This window comes from Aythya fuligula, chromosome 21 (genome assembly GCF_009819795.1).
Source record: "Aythya fuligula isolate bAytFul2 chromosome 21, bAytFul2.pri, whole genome shotgun sequence".
Classification (NCBI taxonomy): domain Eukaryota; kingdom Metazoa; phylum Chordata; class Aves; order Anseriformes; family Anatidae; genus Aythya; species Aythya fuligula.
The window spans coordinates 7,161,415-7,180,202 of NC_045579.1; the positions used below are offsets into that span (position 1 = coordinate 7,161,415).

General features: G+C 55.8%; 1 protein-coding gene across 1 annotated transcript in view; it reads left to right on the forward strand.

Annotated features, from left to right (window-relative positions):
- The window catches only part of MEGF6 (multiple EGF like domains 6), a 71,949-nt gene that overhangs the window by 52,041 nt on the left and 1,120 nt on the right, over positions 1–18,788 (forward strand). Inside the window, exons 9-33 of the mRNA XM_032201699.1 lie at positions 412–549; positions 1,525–1,647; positions 2,419–2,541; positions 3,613–3,780; positions 3,977–4,108; positions 4,788–4,916; positions 6,033–6,161; positions 6,329–6,463; positions 6,738–6,872; positions 9,474–9,599; positions 10,715–10,846; positions 10,947–11,075; positions 11,343–11,474; positions 11,774–11,902; positions 12,005–12,133; positions 13,499–13,627; positions 14,255–14,383; positions 14,502–14,627; positions 15,911–16,039; positions 16,648–16,779; positions 17,001–17,129; positions 17,648–17,776; positions 17,897–18,025; positions 18,140–18,268; positions 18,652–18,780. Of these exons, the coding sequence (XP_032057590.1) occupies positions 412–549; positions 1,525–1,647; positions 2,419–2,541; positions 3,613–3,780; positions 3,977–4,108; positions 4,788–4,916; positions 6,033–6,161; positions 6,329–6,463; positions 6,738–6,872; positions 9,474–9,599; positions 10,715–10,846; positions 10,947–11,075; positions 11,343–11,474; positions 11,774–11,902; positions 12,005–12,133; positions 13,499–13,627; positions 14,255–14,383; positions 14,502–14,627; positions 15,911–16,039; positions 16,648–16,779; positions 17,001–17,129; positions 17,648–17,776; positions 17,897–18,025; positions 18,140–18,268; positions 18,652–18,780 (3,279 nt within the window). The remainder of the gene's footprint in view (positions 1–411; positions 550–1,524; positions 1,648–2,418; positions 2,542–3,612; positions 3,781–3,976; positions 4,109–4,787; positions 4,917–6,032; positions 6,162–6,328; positions 6,464–6,737; positions 6,873–9,473; positions 9,600–10,714; positions 10,847–10,946; positions 11,076–11,342; positions 11,475–11,773; positions 11,903–12,004; positions 12,134–13,498; positions 13,628–14,254; positions 14,384–14,501; positions 14,628–15,910; positions 16,040–16,647; positions 16,780–17,000; positions 17,130–17,647; positions 17,777–17,896; positions 18,026–18,139; positions 18,269–18,651; positions 18,781–18,788) is intronic.

Here is an 18,788-nt window from a genome sequence, read left to right on the forward strand (position 1 = left end):
AGCTGGCATCAGAACAGCTCTGTACAGGGAAGGCTGAGCCAACTTTGGGTTGGCAGCACATCCTGCAGCTTGACAGGAATGGGAGCAGCTTTGTCTGCAGTCTGCTTCATCTCAGGGCCTGTCCAGAGCCTGCCCCACAAGTCAAGCCCGCAGAGGCCACACGGGGCGTTGCCTGGGATCTGTCCATTTATTTCTGTTATTTGGGCTTCCCGGCCCAGAGGTGGCCTCTGTGCAGAGCTATTTTCATCCTTTCCCTGCTGCAGCTCGTTGGCCTCAGCAGGGCTGTGAGCACAAAAAGGCACACGCAAGGGGCTCGAGAAGACGTGAAGCTCCATGTGGGTGCCTGCTGGAAGGCATCACCCGACATACACCAAACACTGCAGGATCCTAACCAGTGTGCATGTCTTGCAGGGATAGAAATGGAGATTGTGAACAGCTGTGAAGCCAGCAATGGTGGCTGTTCCCATGCATGTCACCACACCAGCTCTGGCCCTGTCTGTACCTGTAACTTCGGCTATCAGCTTGAGGAGGACCAGAAGACATGCACTGGTAAGGCAAGGGAAATGTCACGCTTTGTTTTTACAGATGTGTCTCAAGTAATGAGGATCCCCACAGATCAGATGCTATATGTATATACAAAACAAGCAGATTAACAAGGCTAGAAACAGACATCAAGTAAAAGGAGATGAGATGTTGCTCAGCTTGAAGAGGTTCACTAAGACCTACCGGGATGGTGTCTGTTGACCTCAGAGCTAATCAGCTTTTCCTGCTAGAACAGACCTAGGAAGGTGTTGGCAGATGCAGAGGCTCACATCTCAGATACCTGTAAGCCTACATCTAGAAGGGGTGATGTATGAAGTGCATTGTCTGGCCTGTTATCTCAGAGTGAGCAGTGTAATTTCTGAGTGAGCAATGTGAGTGAGGCACTAGCATAGCTCAGCCCCATCACTTACACAGCTTGTGTTAGAGGAGAGGCTTAGGGTGAAACCCACCTTGAGCTCTAAGTGTCATGAAGCAGATGCATACACCCAACGCTGCATTACTCTGAGCATTACTATTTCCCTTGTGGGAAAATAACCAAGCCCAAAACTCACTGCAGTGCTCACCAGCCAGACCTCTCCTGCACCAGTGCCAGACTGGGGCACATTCCTGTGCAGCTGGGAGGAAGCATGCAGCTCCCAACTTTCTGCATATCATGCTTGTAAAAGGACAAATTGGAAAACAAATGCCAGTTCCTGCTGAGGCTGGAACCACCCCCTTGGCAAGCGCAGAACCACCTCAGGCTGCCAGCCGTGGTAGCTTCCCTGTGGGCCTCAGGAGCCCCCTTGGCCAGGGAGCACATTGTGAAGGGGGCTGTTAGCACAAAGCTCACTGATTTCAAGAAGAAAGCACGAATCCTAGCTCAGCCTGTGACAGCTCAGCAAAAATCCACCAGAACTAGTCACGGAGCGATTTTAACAATTACTGTCAGCACTACGGAGCTGGGCGTATGCTAACACCCAGCGCCCTTTGCTTTTCATTTAGATATCAATGAGTGTGACAGCGGATCTCCCTGCTGTCACCAGGACTGCTACAACTACCCGGGAGGCTACGAGTGTGCCTGCCATGCCGGGTACCGGCTCAGCACCGATGGCTGTGCCTGTGAAGGTAAGCAGAGGTGTGGGGCCCTGCAAGCACAGGGACAGCGCTGCACACCTCAACGCTGCACGGTGAGGTGCACGCACAGCAGGGGATCTGGTTTGTTTCTCTGTCCTATCAGCCTCCTCACCTCAGCAGGAGTTAAGGCTACTCCACTAATTAACCCCCACACCAGGCCAGCACAGCTGTGGGGTAGCCATGGGGCTTTTTCAACCCCCTTTGAATTCAAATTGGCATCTCTGAGAGTTGCCCAAGTCTGACTGCATCAGCAATTCACAGAAATTAGTCTGTGCAATATTGGAGCCAACACTGACCATAATTTTTACCACAGAAGAGATACAGGCAAGAACAAGCATCTGTCTAAAACCCAGCTAACTCAGTGATGAATGCAATCTTTTAATAAAGAGAAGAAGAGGTTGTCCTACCTGCTTGTGAACAGCCAGGCGTCTCTGCCAGTTTCTTCCAGCTCAACCCAGTTGTCCTGTTGGCGTCCTGTTGGCTCTGATGAGCAGCCTTCTCAGCAGAAAGAATTTGGGACTTTTATGTCTTCCTAATGATTTTTTTCCTTAGCAAAGCTCTCCAGTAACACTCCACAGGTGGAAACCAAGGTTACCCACTTGCTTCTACACAACTAGCCAGAGAAGTAAAGCTTAGTGCTCGATATTCAGAAGCCTGGGGCTCCCTGCTCACTTGGTAGCCTCCCTTAACATTTGGGGTCAGCTGGCTTCATGCAGCCTGCTCACTGCTCTGCAAACACGCAGCAACCCCCTTGTTTTCTAGATGTGGACGAGTGCTCCTCACACAACGGCGGGTGTGAGCACACGTGCCAGAACCAGCTCGGGTCTTTCCAGTGCAGCTGCCAGATCGGATACAAACTGGACGAAGACCGAAGGGGCTGCATCTGTAAGTGCTGCGTGTTGGGCTGCCAGCACCCCATCCCCATCCCCTCCAGGCACAGGACCCACACATGCAGGCACTCACTGCTCTCACAGCACTCATTAGCAGCAGCAGAAGGCTCCCCTGGCAGCACCATGCCTGTTTCAGCAGTGTCACACACAGCTTTTCTAACAAGCCTAGGGATTTTGGTACATTTATTGTAGCCTGCAGTCCTGACCCCACACTAACCAAAGGACCAAACCCTTTTCACAGTCACTCACATCTACAGTTTTTCCTTATAATAAACAGGATTTTCTCCAAGTGGTGGCCTCCTTATCACACCCCCAAGCACACTGCCATCCAGCTCGCTCAGCAGGGCACCCAGCACACATCCTCTTCTCCAAATGACCCCCAGGCACTGCCCAGCTCCCTGTTCCTGGCAGTTTATGATGCCTCCCCACCCCAGCAGAGTACCAGCCCTGCCCTGCCGTGCCCTGCCCACTTTTATAGCTGAGCCAGTCCTGCTCCAAGTGCCTGTGCTTACCTTGATTGCATGACTTTTAACCCTTGTTGCCCTGCAAAGGAAGGGAGCTGGTATTGTAGCTGACACGTACTCATTCTTAAAGGAGCACCAAGCTGAAATGCATTGCTCAGGTTTGTTAGATGGGCAGACTTGTTAAATTTTCTAGAGAAAGGTTGAATTATCTGAAAACGCAAGGAAGCTGTATGGCTCTGGCCAGAAAACCTGCAGGGCAAAGGTGATGGAGCGGCGGTGGTCCCAGTTACCCAGGCAGCCCGAGCTGCCCATCCAGGCTAGGAGCAGCTGGGCCTCACTTGGTCGGCTGTGCCACGTTCTAGCCAAAACAAGGAAACAAGCTGCAAAAAATTGAGTAGAAGAAAGAAACAGATTCTTATTTTAAAGGTGTCAGTGTAGAGATCGGCAGAGCATAGCACAGCAAATCAGCTGCACCAACCCCATACAGATGTTTCTGGTTCCCCTGTCTTATCACACAGGGTCTGCCCTGTTATCTGCCCCTCAGATGAGTTCTTTTTTCTTTCCACCCCTTGATTTTGTAATCTCCATGACTGCTTCCCTAGCCATAGATGACCCAGTGGAAGCTCTGGATGCTCAGCACCCCGTTATCCGCCCGATCCCTCACGTCGCAATCCTGCGGGATGAATTCACCCAGCTCTTTAACGAGGACTATGAAGAAGAGGACGAAGAGATGGAAGCAAGAGGAGAGCACACACTTTCAGAAAAATTTGGTGGGCATTTAACCAATTAACCATGCATGCCGGGCACACTGGCAGCATACATCAGGTACCCTTTCTGTGCACACAGACCCCCCCCAGATGCTGTTAGCTTTGCAGGGGGCTGTAACGTCGGGATTAATGCCCAAACTCCCCGAGTTGCTGGAGCAGCCCTGGGGACGGTGTCTCACCACGGCTCCTCCTGTTGCAGTCTGCCTGGAGAACACCTTCGGCCCCGACTGCAGCCTGACGTGTGAGGACTGCCAGAACGGGGGCACGTGCAATGCCGAGGGGACCGGCTGCGACTGCCCGGCCGGCTGGAGCGGGCTGCTCTGCAACCAGAGTGAGTGGCGCTGCAGCGGGGCAGGCCGGCTGCCCTGCCAGCCCTGCCTGCCAAAATCCGGGCAAGAAAGAGGAGAATGCACCAACCTCCAGTTGGTCAGATGTAGCACTGTAGCCCGTTGCTTCTCTTGCTTTTATTTGCTGCGTTTATCTTGGCAAAGCCAGCAGAAATGCCCAGTTTCCCTCTTCTCATTCCCAAAGAGACCCTAGGGCATTTTTGTCTGTGCGTCAGACCTGCAAACATACATATTTGGTGTTAAATCTGAGTTAGTGTCAGGCTGCATGTAAACCTACCGCCACTGTATTAGGCTTTGCATTCTCTGAGACCAAGAAAATATTTACAATATTAATGAGAACCCTTTTAGTGTCTCTCCCCATAAACTTCTGCCACAAGTGGAAGCCTTCTTGTGCTTGAGAAAGAATTAACCTGCTTTTCTAGTGGCCCAGATAAAGCCTGCTGGTAGGTTATATCTGCAACCAAAGTAAGGAATCGAAGTTATGAAAATCCAACGTCATCAGTTCATTTGCTCTTAGCTCTTTAGCCCCAAGAAGGCAAAAACGCTTGCTGCCACAAACAGCTGTGCCTGCTCCCCGCCTGCCAGCCCGCAGCCCCTTGCTGCCCTGCTCCGGCGGTGCGGGAGCAGCCCCACGTCCCGCTGACCTCTGCCATCCATCCCCAGCCTGCCCGGCCGGCACTTTCGGGAGGAGCTGCAGCCAGGCGTGCCACTGCCAGAACGGGGGCACCTGCGAGCCCAGCACGGGCGCCTGCCGCTGCCCACCCGGCGTGGCCGGGCCCCGCTGCGAGGACGGTAAGAGCCCGGGCGGAGGGGGGGACAGCGGGGCTCTGTGCGTCCTTTTCTCCATGTGTCAGTAGGGCCTTTGGTGGGATTTGGTGAGCGGGTGACCAGGCATCCCTGCTGCTGTCAGATGTTCCTGCTGGGCATCTCTGGGGCCTCGGGAGGGTTTCCACAGAGCCTTGTGTGGGTCCCTTTGGAGCCGCTGGCTGAAAGCATCGTTGGATCATCCCAGTGCCTGAGGGACCCCGATGCATCCCTGCTCCATCCCCTGCTCCATCCCTGCTCGGTGTTTCTCTCTCCCAAAGCATTAAAATCTTGGGAGCACCGTCTAAAAACACAGAAGCAGTGAGACAATAAGGGGTTCAGACAAAGTGGCTGCAGACAAAAGGTTCAGAGCATATGGAAACTATTATTGAAGGAGGAGACTGAGGCAGACTATAAATGAATGCTGGAGGTACCCAGACCTCTTCTCTCTATAATCTGGTGATTGAGGAGTACAGGGAAAAACCAGGCAGGTAAGGTTAACACCAGCAGCGAAGAAGTGATGTGATGTCCCACTTGCTGCTCCTCAGCCTGACGCTGCAGCCACAGGGGAAGGCTTGTGCTGCCTGGCCAGACGCTGGCTGCAGCTTTCTGCTGACACGGAGCGTCTGCCATCTGCTTCTAATATTAGGATCTTCAGCATGAAAGAGAAAGAGCAATCCCTGTATTCCCTTAGCAGTGCAAACACCACTGTTGCTTATCGATAGGAACAGCCTCATGGTTTATTTGTTCACATACGGTGGAGCTGGCTCCCTGGAGCCCTGCAGCACGGCTCAGCACCCATGGGTGCCCTGGGGACACCGCAGGTGGCTGCAGAAGGGCAGGCGAGAAAGACAGGCTGCAATGCCACAGGGACAGACTCAATTTGGAGCTGATGCAGGGAATCTGATCGCTCTTATCATTACCTGTTGCACAGGGACACAAGCACGTTCTGGTCAGAAAGCAGTTCCACCCTCGCTGCACACTTAGTTCATTGCTGACGGCACACGGCTCTGGTTTTGCGATGTGTTTTTCCTGTGATGGACATAAAGTGACAGACCCACATTTCCTCATCCTCCCGGAAAATCTCTCTTTATTTATCACCAGGGTGCCCTAAAGGATTTTTTGGGAAACAGTGCAGGAAAAAGTGCAACTGTGCCAACCGCGGTCGTTGCCATCGAATTTACGGCGCCTGTCTGTGCGATCCTGGCTTGTACGGGCGGTACTGCCACCTAGGTATGCGTGTCCACACCTTCATTATGAGATGAGTATTATTCTCAGATTGCAGCCCATTTAGGTTCCATCCCTGGAAGGGTCAGTGCTGGGTGGTGGCAATGTTTCTGTCCCCTGTCTGTGATATTTGGCCTCCTGGGTCACTTGCTGTCCTCCTCCTCCCCACCCAGCTTGCCCCAAGTGGGCGTTTGGCCCCGGCTGCTCCGAGGAGTGCCAGTGCGTGCAGCAGAACACGCAGGACTGTGACAAGAGGGACGGCTCCTGCCGATGCAAGCCCGGCTACCATGGCACGCGGTGCGAGAAGGGTGAGTTGTCCAGGAGCACTCACTGCCATCCCCCTCCCTCCTCCCACAGCCTCTTTTCCCCTGATTTCTTTGGGAAAAAGCTCAGCTCGCTTTCCATCCTCCTAGAACCTTTTTGCCTCTTCTTGCTTCGATTAGGAGCAAAAGTAGTTATCGGAGGGAAGTGATTCTGGCAGTAAAAGCAGGTGCTGGAGCTGTGCCCTGCTGCTGGCTTGGCAGGGTGCTGCTGCCTCTCCCTGTCTCTAATACCAGCCCTTTTCACTATCCACGATAACAGAATGTGACCCTGGCTACTACGGAGATGGCTGCAGGAAGAAATGCGTCTGCTCCCCAGAAGTGCCCTGTGACCACGTCACCGGAGAGTGCAGGAAGGAGTGTCCCCAGGGCTACCACGGGGACAACTGCGACCAAGGTAAGGCCACGTGAAGAGCAGGGGCCCTGCAAGGCAAATGTAAGATTGTTTTTTGTGTGATGATGCTCAGAGGAGCACAGAGGTGCTGCTGCTGGACGAGCGATGCTCTCCTGGTTTCAGGAGGTCGCTGCTGTGCCGTGACACACGGACACTGCCGCTGGGACCCAGTGCTTAGCTCCTGCTTTCTTCTTCCTTCCTTCTCTGAAGGCTTTCTGCCTTCCAGAGGCACAGCTGGAGGGGTTTCATCTCTCACACCACCCGTGTCCCAAGCTCCTGCTTCTTGCTGGAGCGCTCTGAGGTTCCCCAGCCTGCACGCTCTCGAGGAGCCGTGTACCCCCAGTGTTCCTCCCACACACAAACCATTCCTTTGCAAAACAACATGAAAGGGCTTGCACATTTCCGCCTGGACTTTCAGACCTCCTAGCCCAGCTCTAGTGAGTGGAAATTTGAAATGGATTCAGATGACACAAGAGCTGCCACTCGCAGGTCTTTATGAAAACCCTGTGATCTCTGAAGAGCAGGGAAAAGGGAATTCTCAGGCATAATGATCCTTATTCAGAAAAGAACAAGGTCTCACTTTATCCTGCCACTTGGGCATCTCTGCTTTTGCAGATGAAGGTGATAGTTATCTAGCTATCTTTTTTTTCCTCCCTTTGATGTCTTTTTGCTTCCAGGCAATCAATCCCCAGGAGAACAGTATCATATTTTCCGTTCTGTTCGCTATCCCGTATTGAAGTTCTATTTGATCTGCAAGTGTGAAAGAAAATTTTATTCTTCATTCACATTAGGATTTAAACTTCTGCCTCTGTATGTATCCTCCGGAGCAGCTCTCTGTTCATCACATAAAGGCCAGTTGGCATTGTGATAACTGAACTACACAGCTCCAGGCATGCAGTATAGCACGGAGGGAGCAGATTTTTAAGATCCTGGGAGATAGGTGGGCTGTCAGAGAGCTTGATGTTCTTCCTGTAAAGGTGTCTGAGTGTACCTCAAGGCAATGAGTCATTGGTGTGAAAGTTGAGGTGATGATTACAAAGCACGAACACAGTTCCTGGAAAATAATGGCTTGTGCCAGCCTCGGAGCTGAGCAGCCACTGAAAACCGTGCTCCCATCTCGTGAGGTTCCTTCCTTCTCAATCACACTTCAGCTGGTGGGAGCCAACCAAAAACGTGCAAAGACGCTGTTCTGCAGTGTCCGACGTGCTGCACTCCGAGAAGACTCGCTGCACCCAGGAGCTGGTGTTCAGCGTTTGAGTTTTGATCTGAGCATCCCAGGAGCTTCTGCACTGACTTAGATTTGCCCAAACATTCCATCCACACCCAACCCAGAAATTATAACTATTAGCCTAATTAAGTTACCAGCATGTGATTATCTTGCACAACACCATAAATGATAGAACATAGCTGTTCTGCTGGTCCAAGCAAAAGCTGCAGATTGTCATGAGCAGTTCTGAGGAAACAAAACAAGTTTTACTTGTGGTAATATCAGTCTTGGTTCTCTGTTCTTTGTTCAAACCAAATGACAGTGAACTGTTTCTCTTGCTAAGCCGCATGCCTGCAGTCTGCTCTCCCTCCCTGACGTCCTCGTCCTGAGGAATGGGGGAGCTTGGCCCTGGTGAAGGCAGGGTTGGGCTTGGTCCTCCTTCTGGGCTCGTTGGCGTTGCTGCAGGGCCTGGTGCGTAACACAGAGCAGGCACAGCGATGGTGCTGCAGGTGAATCCTCCTCTAGATCTCATTTTCTGACCATTAATGTCACCCCTTCCATAGACAGGCTTTCCCTCTGCAGAGCACAGCCAGATGAAGGAGGGGAGATGCTGGTGGCCCTGCAGCAGCCTGGGAAGCCCCCGGTCCAGGTCCTCCACGTGGCGGGACGCTCGGTGCCCGTGCAGTCACAGCCAGCCAGGGCTCGGCGCGTTCGGCCAGGGATATTTTTAAAAAGAATAAGAAAGGAGCTTGAGCCTGTAGGGGGGAGTCACAGGAAATAACACAAATATTTGTATAGAAATAGTAGGCTTTTGGCTGTTGTTCGGATCTGGAAATGATTAAAGGGTGAAGACAAACATCTGCCATCAATTAGCACAGAGCAGGAATAACAAAAACTCCACTGTGTCACTTGAAATCTACAAGCTAGTGTGCTTTTTCCTCCATTAATTATGAATGCTGGTGCATTTGTATCTGCCAGAACCTTTTGAAACATTGGCTTCAGAAAGCGAAAAGGACTGCAAGCATGGAGTGCCTGGGGGGGCTCAGCTAGGTTTGCAGCATCTCTGGGCCTGAGACCCTCAGCCTGCGTGCGTTTAGCTGCTGACTGCATCGCTGGGCAGAGAGCAAACAGAGCTTTCTCCTGCCAGCAGCATCTCTAGCACTGGCAGCAGCAAGAAGGAAAAGCGCTTACTCCTCCCTTGGGTGAGGATGCTCCTTCTTTACTGCTTTGCACCAGTGTACCCGCTGTGCCAGGCTGCTTGGCAGGGCCTCGGTCAGGCACTGGGGAGCGGATCTCTCGCAGCACCCAGAGCTTCTGGCTGCTGGCTGCCTGTGAATGTTCCCTCCACAACCACATCTCGGTAACCCACGGTTCTCCCACTCCTGTTTCCAATGCAGAGTGTCCGGAGGGCAGGTTTGGAGCTGGCTGCCTGCTGCTCTGCTCCTGCAGCGGGGCGCCCTGCGACCGTGCCACCGGGGAGTGCGTGTGCTCGGCGGGCTGGACGGGACACGACTGTGCCCAAGGTGAGGAGGCGACAGGAGCCAAGGTGCTGAGCCCGGGGCTCAGGTGTAGGGCTGTTGGTTTTCTTCTGGTAAAATTCATTTTAAAAACATCTAATGCGATTAGGACCATCGCCATGGAAATTTAGAAAAAATGCAACTTTTGATGCTAAGTCTTGAACAATAGCCTCAGCTTAGCTCTGTTGTTGGAGCTGAAGGCAGCTCCAACAAAGCAAACAAAGTGCAATAAAAATGACAGAGATATTTTCAGTTATTGCAGTCCTTAACATAGGCAAGGAATCTCTCTTTACAGTTGTGGACTTTTTAATTGCCTTCACCAAATTATCCTTCAACTGCTGGAAAACGAGAGAATCTTAAATTAAAAGCTTCTATGCTCTCATGTAGCATTACAGCAGCTGGAAGTTATTAGTCCTGTATGGATGTCCTGCTCGTAATAGCTCGACTGAGCAGCGAAAGCACGTGTGCACGGCGCTCACCATGCAGCCTGAGCTGACTCCAGGCCCTGCAGCACTCAGACGAGGCGTCCTGCCCTGCCTTTATCAGTCTGTAGCAGTTTGAGTCTCCTGCGCAGCTGAAGGCGGCTCTTGGAAGCGCGAGCAGCGTGACAGCGGCTCTGAGGGCGCTTGGCCAGAAACACCATTGCCTAGCAAGGAGCAGTGGTGGCTCCCCAGCAGTAGATGTGAATCCAAAAATTGACACGAGAACCCTGGTGTGAGGTCAGACCAGCACTTGCTGAGGACTCCCGTGCTGTTTATAACACAAACTGAACAGTGTTGTCCTTACTCCTAGCCATGTGCTCCCAAACCAAAGCGTGAGCATTGCATAAAGCCTGGGTACAAACAAGACAGGGAACCCACTGCCGTGCACAAGGAACCATCCGTTTCACCCCTACCCCTCTGCTGTAGGTCCCAGCCCCCTGCCCTGGGGCTTTGCAGCCCTTTGGTTAGCAGCACCTCTCCTGGCGTGCCCTTGGGGTGCTCGGACCACGCCGTGGTCCTGCCGTGCTGCTGGGTGGAGGAAGCCAGCACGGCTCCTGCCTCCCGCTGGCAGCTCTCGCCCTGCCCGCGCTGCTTGGTGCAGGTGCTGAGCCGCCCGTGCTCCCTCTGCCTCTGCTGCAGCCTGCCCCGAAGGCCACTGGGGCCTTGGCTGCCAGGAGCTGTGTCCCGAGTGTGCCAACAACGGCAGCTGTGACCCCGCCACGGGAGCATGCATGTGTCCTCCGGGCTTCACCGGCAGCCGCTGCCAGGACGGTGAGTGCCGGGCTCACGGTGCTGAGTGCCGGGGGGGTGGCAGCGAGTGCCGTGCCCCAGGCTCACAGCAGGTTTGCTGTTCGTGTCTCTGCCTTGGCAGTGTGTCCGCCCGGCTGGTACGGCCCTGCCTGCCAGCTGAGCTGCAGCTGCGGGAACGAGGGACATTGCCATCCTGTGACGGGGACCTGCAGCTGCGCGCCCGGCTGGACGGGCCACGACTGCCAGAGAGGTACGGTGCCCTCTGCTCACTGCTCATCACTTGTAGAAAACACCAAGGATCAATCACGGCAATCCCACACTCGTGCAGCATCACTCCCTCAGTCCCCTCAGCGTCTGCTGCAGACCCACAGCCCCGTTAGCCCTTTATTAGCCCTGCTGCCTTCTCTTTTAAGCAACGGGATAAAACCCCGAGGGGGGAGAAGAGCTGTTCCCATGCCCTTCCCCACCGAGGGGCTGCACGAGGGCTGGCGCTGAGGCCGTGCTCCTCCTGTTGCAGCCTGTGATGGGGGTCGCTGGGGTCCTGGCTGTGCCAACGCCTGCAACTGCAGCGGCAGCGACGGGAGCTGCGACGCGGTGACGGGGCGCTGCGCCTGCGATGCCGGGTACACCGGTGTCCGCTGCGAGGAGCGTGAGTGCAGCCAGCGAGCTGCTGGGGCACGGGGCACGGGTTTGGGTTTGGGGGCTTTGGGGAGGTGTAGGGTGGGCGCTGCGGGAGGTGTTTGGGTGCAGAAGGGCAGTCCTCGTGGCTCTCCGTGGTGCTGTGCCGGTGGGTGGCTGGGTGCCGTGGGTACACGGCTGTGAGGAGCAGCGTGGAGCCCCCTGATTAGAGAAAAGCAGTGGCCAGATCCTGTTGTCCCATTCCCAGCCTGAGCTCCCTGCTTAGCACAGCTCCTGGGCTCATCAATGCCATTTGCTTTTGCCTCCTAGGGTGCCCAGAAGGGTGGTTCGGGGCCAGCTGCCGGCACCGGTGTCAGTGCGAGCACGGGGCTGCGTGTGACCATGTCAGCGGGGCGTGCACGTGCAGCTCGGGCTGGCGGGGGACCTTCTGCGAGCACCGTACGTACCCGCCCTGGGGGCTGCGAGCTGCTGAAGGCTCCCACAGCCCCCCAGTCCCTTGCATGGAGACCTCCTGGGACTTTTCTCTTGTGTCTTCCACAGCCTGCCCAGATGGATTTTACGGCATCGAGTGCCAGGAAGCCTGCAAATGCCTGAACGGAGCCAGCTGTGACCATGTCACGGGGCAGTGCCACTGCCCTCCTGGCTGGACTGGTCCCCGCTGCGGCCACAGTAAGTGTCCCATGGCCACAGGAGGTGTCCCCATGGCCCCGTACATGGAGCCCTGGCCATCCCCTGTGCTGCTAGAGCACAGTGAGCATAGGGTCAAGTCTCTGTGTGGAAGTCAATTCTGTGTGGCTCAGAAGTATTTGGACCAAAAACCATAAATTCAGCAATGCAGCTCCCAAACATTAGGTTCAGGGTGTCCGTCAGTAGGAACTGGCTTTGCTCCTCACCCAGAGCAGTGTCAGAGAGGAGCCTGGAGCTGTGCAGCCCGCAGTGTGCGTGGCCTCAGCTACAAATACGTGTGTGCGTGTGTGCTTGTGCACAAGCATTTCCTATCTGCATGTGTTTAGTTGAAACTGCTGACAAAAGTACACAACCAAAGGTAAACACCCTGGAAGAAATTCCCACTGCACGGAATATTCTGCAATTTTTTTTCATGAAGTGTTGGCACTGATGACCCAAACATGAGAGGGAAACACAAAAATAAAAACAGAAAATAAAGTGGACACTTTTTTTTTTTTTTTTGTGGGATGCACGCAGCTTTGCTGTTGCTCTGGCATCAGGCGTGAAGAATAAACACAGTCGCTTGTGCTCAGTGCATGAAGAACCACATTTAAATATTTCTGCAAGGGAGGAAGGAGATTGTCAGCAGACACAGCAGCCCCCCGCCACCCTGCTGGCTTCCCTCTCGGAGGCATGTTCTAGTTCGTGTCCTTCCGATTGTGTTTTTGTGCTAAGAATAGCCCTGCCAAATGGAGAGCGTGCCCCGAACCATCCCGTGCCCTACATAACTCGCATTATCCCAGGCCCCGAGAGAGGCACTGAGATGCTGGCCGAGCCCTTGTCACTCCTGCAGCAGTTTTCACGTGCGCCCAGAGATCCCCATGCCAGGACGGGCGATGTCCTGTGCCGCATCCACTGGGACTCAGGGAGGGGATGCCAAAAATCTCTGAAGGGGCTCTGTTCTTACACACTCTTTATCCAGGCTTTGCAGACTAAAACAATTCAAGGATGCTTTGGACCTGGGTTTACCTTAAGCAGATCCTCGGGGGGGCTCTTTTGGCAGACGTCCCCTGTTTGGGGGGCTGAGTACATCCTGAACATAGCGAGGGCTCAGGCACCTGGTAGAACGGTTCCCTAGCAGATAAACGTTAAGGATAACCACAGTGCCCACGTGTTTGAATGTCACCCACACACATTATTTCTCTGTGTAACACCATAAAACCCAGCCCCACGAGCAGCCCAAAGCAGCCACCACCCACTTTGGTCAGTCCAGTCTCCAGTTCTTCCCCCAGATGACCATTAGCAGGAGCCTTGACACCGTAATTCACACCGGTGTTAACTCTTGTGCCTGCTTCTGATCCCCTGAAGCGTGCCAGGAGGACAGGTACGGCGAGGACTGCAGCCAGCCGTGCCGCTGCTCCAACAACGCCACCTGCGACCACGTCAGCGGCCGCTGCCTGTGCGCGGCCGGGTGGACGGGCCCCACGTGCCAGCAAGGTAACGCTCCCACAGCCACCTCCCCGCCCTGCCCGCGGGTGATAAAAGTGCCAGATCTTTGCCTGAGCTGGAGCTTTCAGTGGAGTAGCAGCTACAAAAAAATAGAGACAGATAAGGCAAGATCGCAAGACCATAACCTTAGCGATGCTGTCACAAGACAGAAGCCAAGAGGTCGCCCTCACCCAATGTGCCCCGAACAGCGCCCTGTCAGCAATGCCTTCAGGCAGGGCTCAGTGAAATTGTGCGTGAGAGCAGCTATTCGTGTGTTGAAATGGAGTTTTGCTATCAAGTACCGGCGCTATCAAGGTCTGGAAGAGGAGCTCAGCACCACCTGAGCTAGTTTGGGGGAAGAAGGGTGTGTTTGGGATTTGGCTTCAGGTTTGGGGGTTTTTCAGTCCCGTTTCCACTTAGGCCCTGCGATGTCTCCAACGTGAGCAGGTTAAAATCCCAAATGGCTTCACGTGGGGAGCTAGGCAGCCTCAGGGTGCCACTAGCTCAATTCCCAGCTCATGGCAAGCAGCAGTGGCTTCATTTCATGACCACCTTCTGCTCGGAAGGGTGGGGTTTGCCCTTGGCGTGCAGTCAGGGCTGTTTTCTGACTTGGGTTTTGCCTTGGTTTCCCCTCAGCATGCCCGCAGGGTTTCTACGGGACGCGCTGCCTCGAGCGCTGCCTGTGCCAGAATGGGGGGACGTGCGACCCCGCCACAGGGCACTGCGCCTGCCCCGCGGGCTGGACGGGGCTGGCCTGCGAGCTGGGTAAGGACACAGCCAGCAGCACCAAGGGATGGGTTCCACCACCAGCCGGTCCCCTTGGGGCTGGTTTTGAAGGGACAACGTGTGCGGGGTGATGGCTCTGCTCTGTTCTTTCTCCCAGCCTGCGCCGAGGGGCGGCACGGGGCCGGCTGCGAGCAGCGCTGCGCCTGCCAGCACGGGGGGCTCTGCGACCACCGTGGGCACTGCCTCTGCCCTGCTGGATGGACCGGCACTGCCTGCGAGAGCCGTGAGTGGGGGCTGCAGGGGGAGCGCCGGGGGGCTGCGGTGAGGGGCTGGGAACCGGGGTGCTGCGAGGGGTAGACCTGAGGGCTGGGGTTCTGCATGCCCCAGAGGGCTTGAGGGGGGGATGTTGGGGTTTTGGGGTGGGTGTCGGGGTTTTGGGGTAAGCGTTGGGGTTTGAGGTGGGTGCCATAACTTGGGAGGGTGCCATCATTTGGAGTGGGCACCGAGCTCACCCACAGTCAGACTTCTAGGTTTTCTTTCAGATAAAAATGAATAAAAAAAGCCCATTCGCAACTATGTGATTTTTAAAAAAGAAGCTCAAATCCTCACTTTGCCCTCCTAATCAGCCACATTTCAAAACACATGACCGTGCAAATGCCTGCTGTGTGCTGTGCAGCCCCGCTCCCCACGGCCACCTCTGCAAACTCAGCCCGTGCAGGGACAAGCAGCCAGTTTTGACATTGCTGATTTTCTTTTTTTTTTTTTTTTTTTTTTTTTTTTTGCATTCATTCATGAAAAAGAAGTGAAAACCGAGTGCACAGATTTTTGCACCTGCAGTGCTGACTTCTGGATGGCGCTGGTACTGCAGATGCGCTGCTCTGCAGCTGCTTTGGGCACTAGGGCCTCCTGTGAGGACAGGAGCAGCAGCAAACCCAAATGATCGCAGCTGTGACTGACAACGCATGGCTGGCACCCAACCATCCCCAAACAGTGCCAGCCGTAACACTTCCCAAACATTTGGCATGGTTAAAAAGAGACTTTTCACATCAGTTTAGGCATAAGAGTGCACAAAAAGCAGTTTGCTTTGCTCAAGATTTCCCTTCCTTGGGTGCATCCTGCTGGCTGATGCCCCTCTCTGTCCCCTGGTGCCTGACTTGCCGTCTCTCCTGTGTTTGCATCCCTAAGCTTGTCCGGAGGGGCTGTTCGGGGCCCGCTGTGAGGAGCGCTGTGACTGTGGGGACGCGGTGCCGTGCCATCACATCACGGGTGCTTGTGACTGTCCCCGCGGCTGGAGGGGCCGGCGCTGCGAGAAAGGTGAGAGCGGCATCGCCCAGGGCTCCCACAACAACCCCAGCTCCTGGCACGGAGGGGAGCTTCGTCCCCGTCAGCACACAGCAGCCCGACTCCTTTATTTAGGAGGAAATCGTCTCGGGCGTTTCTCAGCAGGCCGGCACTGCAGCACACTAAACCTTTAATTCAATTTTGCACTGGGACCTCTGAGCTGACGCTTCCAGGCATTAACTCGAGGTCCAGTTGTGAGCCTGGCACCCCCCTGTGTCCCCGCAGCCTGCCTGCCTGGGTCCTTTGGGAAGAGCTGCGCCAGCCGCTGCGCCTGCCCCCCGGGAGCGCCCTGCGACCACGTCAGCGGGCGCTGTGCCTGCCCGCCGGGATTCACGGGAGCTGCATGCGAGAAACGTAGGAAGGGAGCAAACTTTTGATGGGTTTGGGGAGCATGACGGGTTGTGCAATTGATACTTAAAATAATTAAAAAGAGAAAAAAAAAAAAAAAGAAAGAAAAAAAAAAAAAAAACACACCACCAGTGAGCTTTGCCAAAGAGCAACTCCCATTTTGGCAGCTGGGCGCGTGCCCACTGAATCTTAGCAAAGTACAAGGAGCCAAGTGGGAAATCAGAGCCATGTATTTGTCCAGAGGATTAGTGACAAATCAGTGTTAAAATGGGCTCCTGTGGGTACAAGCAAGTCTGGAAGAGACGGAAGCATGTGAGCACATTCCTCGCTGGGGGACGGGGGTGTGTTTGTGATGTCTTTGTGTGGTGGGATGGAAGGTTGCAGGAATTTGAGCAGGGTAGGTAGGGCTGGCATTGCAAAAGGTTCCTGGAATCAGGGAGCAGTTGGCATGCTGAGCACCACCTCCCTTTGCTTTCCGTGTGCCAGAAAACATCCACTGCCATGGAAGCCTGTTTAAATCTTGGGTTTAAAAATAGAAAAAAGGAAAGCCCAAGCCTCTCGGGGCAGGTGGGGCGCTAACTGTGCCCGTGTTGCCTTGCTGTCCTCTCTCGCAGCCTGCCCACCCGGCACCTTTGGGGAGAGCTGCAGCCAGAGCTGCCAGTGCGCAGGAGCCACCCAGGATTGCCACCCTGTCACCGGCGCCTGCGTCTGCGCCCCGGGCTACCACGGGCCGTCCTGCCAGCTGGGTGAGGCCACTGCGTCCTGCCCCGTGCTTCGTGGGGTCCCTGTGGGGCTGTCCACGGCTGCCCCGGGGCTGCTCTGAGGTGCTTTGCTGGGTCAGCTTTGCACCCCGCTGCACAGGAGCAGCCGCTGAGCCCAGCGCATCCCCTTGCGGTGCATTTCTTGTAGTGCCCGTGCTTTGCTCTCGCCCTGCCAGGCACTGGTGCGATTGTTTCTGTTTGTGCAGAGTGCCCCGAGGGCTGGTACGGGCCCAGCTGCAAGCAGCCGTGCGAGTGCCAGAACGGAGCCAGGTGTGAGCACACCACGGGGACCTGCCACTGCCCGCCGGGCTACATCGGTGCCGACTGCAGCATCGGTGAGTGCTGGGGGGAATGGGGGGCCCCAGAGGCTGCCTCAGCAGGGGGTGAATGGTGGTCCAGTGGTACCCCTGCACTGGCCCACCTGCAGGAGGAAAGCTCCTCGTCTCGCCCCACACAGCCAGCAGTGCTCCAGCACAGAGGCTGCTTCGTGTGCTCAGTGCTGGGGGAGCACAGCTGATCTCATTTGCTGTCTGTCTGAGCCTTAGAAACATTTTCTTACTCTGTCCGTTTGGTGCCAGAATGATTTCCTCGATGTGAAAGGCATGGCACATCAGGTTTTGCACCGTGCCAGCCGTGTATTGCCACCGCTCTGCTTCTCCAGCAGAAGGAAATGTGAATGCTCTTTCCCTGCCCTGCCAGCCCCCCTGGGCACGAGCCCCAGGGCCTGCAAACCCTCCTGCCTCCCCCAGCTGCCCCCCTGCTCTGCTCATGCACCACAGCTGTGTTGCCCTTTTGGCCTGCACACGTGGCCCATGGGTTTGATGAAGGCAGGTAAAGGTCTTCCTCCTGCCAGCCTGCCCCGCCGGCCGCTACGGCCAAGACTGCGTGCACGCCTGTGCCTGTGGGGAAGGGACCACCTGCCACCACGTCACCGGAGACTGCCTTTGCCCGCCGGGAAGAGTCGGTCCCACTTGTGAGCAAGGTAAAAGCGAGCTGCAGGGGGAAAAATCCCAAGCAGGAACCCGTTTCCCCGTCCCAACACCTCTGCTTCCCTCCTGGACGCTGCTGCCCGCGTGCCCACCGCCGTCCCTTGTTCCCACAGGCTGCCAGGAGCAGCGCTATGGGGAGGGCTGCCAGCAGACCTGCTCCTGCCAGAACGGGGGGCTCTGTAATGCCACCGACGGGTCCTGCTCCTGCGGGCTCGGATGGACTGGGAAATCCTGTGAATTAGGTAACCCAGCTCTGCAGGCACGGTCCTGTGCCAGCTGGGAAGCGCTGAGCTGGCTCAGCACCTGGCTCTGTGTGCCTGCTGGCCCCTCTGAGCCACCCCGGTGCCCCCCTGCAGCGTGCCCCCCGGGAAGGTACGGCGCCGACTGCCAGCTGCACTGCTCCTGCCAGCACAACGCCACCTGCGACCCCACGACGGGGGCCTGCCACTGCCCCCCAGGACATTACGGGCCCCTCTGCGAGCACGGTGAGCTGCGCCAGGGGACCTGATGCAGCGGGGGCATCACCTGCGGCTTTGTGGCTGTGGTTTCTGAGGGTGGTCTGCAGAGCAGGACAGCAGGGTGAAGGGGGGGGGACTTGCCCTGCCTTTCCTTTCCTCCCTCTCCTTGTGTTCACAGTGAGCCCTCCCGGAGTGCTCCCAAGGAACCCCACATCTGAGGCCGTGGGCTGCAGGGTGCTGCTCAGAGCCACCTGGGAACGCCCAGCACCGCGCAGCCTGCGTGCCAGACACCCGAGCGAGTCGGTGCTTCGCAAAGAGAAAAGCTCACTGCTTCCAGCCCAAGGCTTTGCTGCAGAGGCCATCTACAGCCAAGCCCGTGTCTGTGCTCGCTAACGAGCTCTCCCCCCCAGGTTGCCCCCCGGGTTTCCACGGGGCCGGCTGCCAGCAGCGCTGTGACTGCGAGCACGGCGCTGCCTGTGACCCCGCCACCGGCCGCTGCCGCTGCCCCGCGGGTGTGCGTGGCCAGCGCTGCCAGGCAGGTACCGCC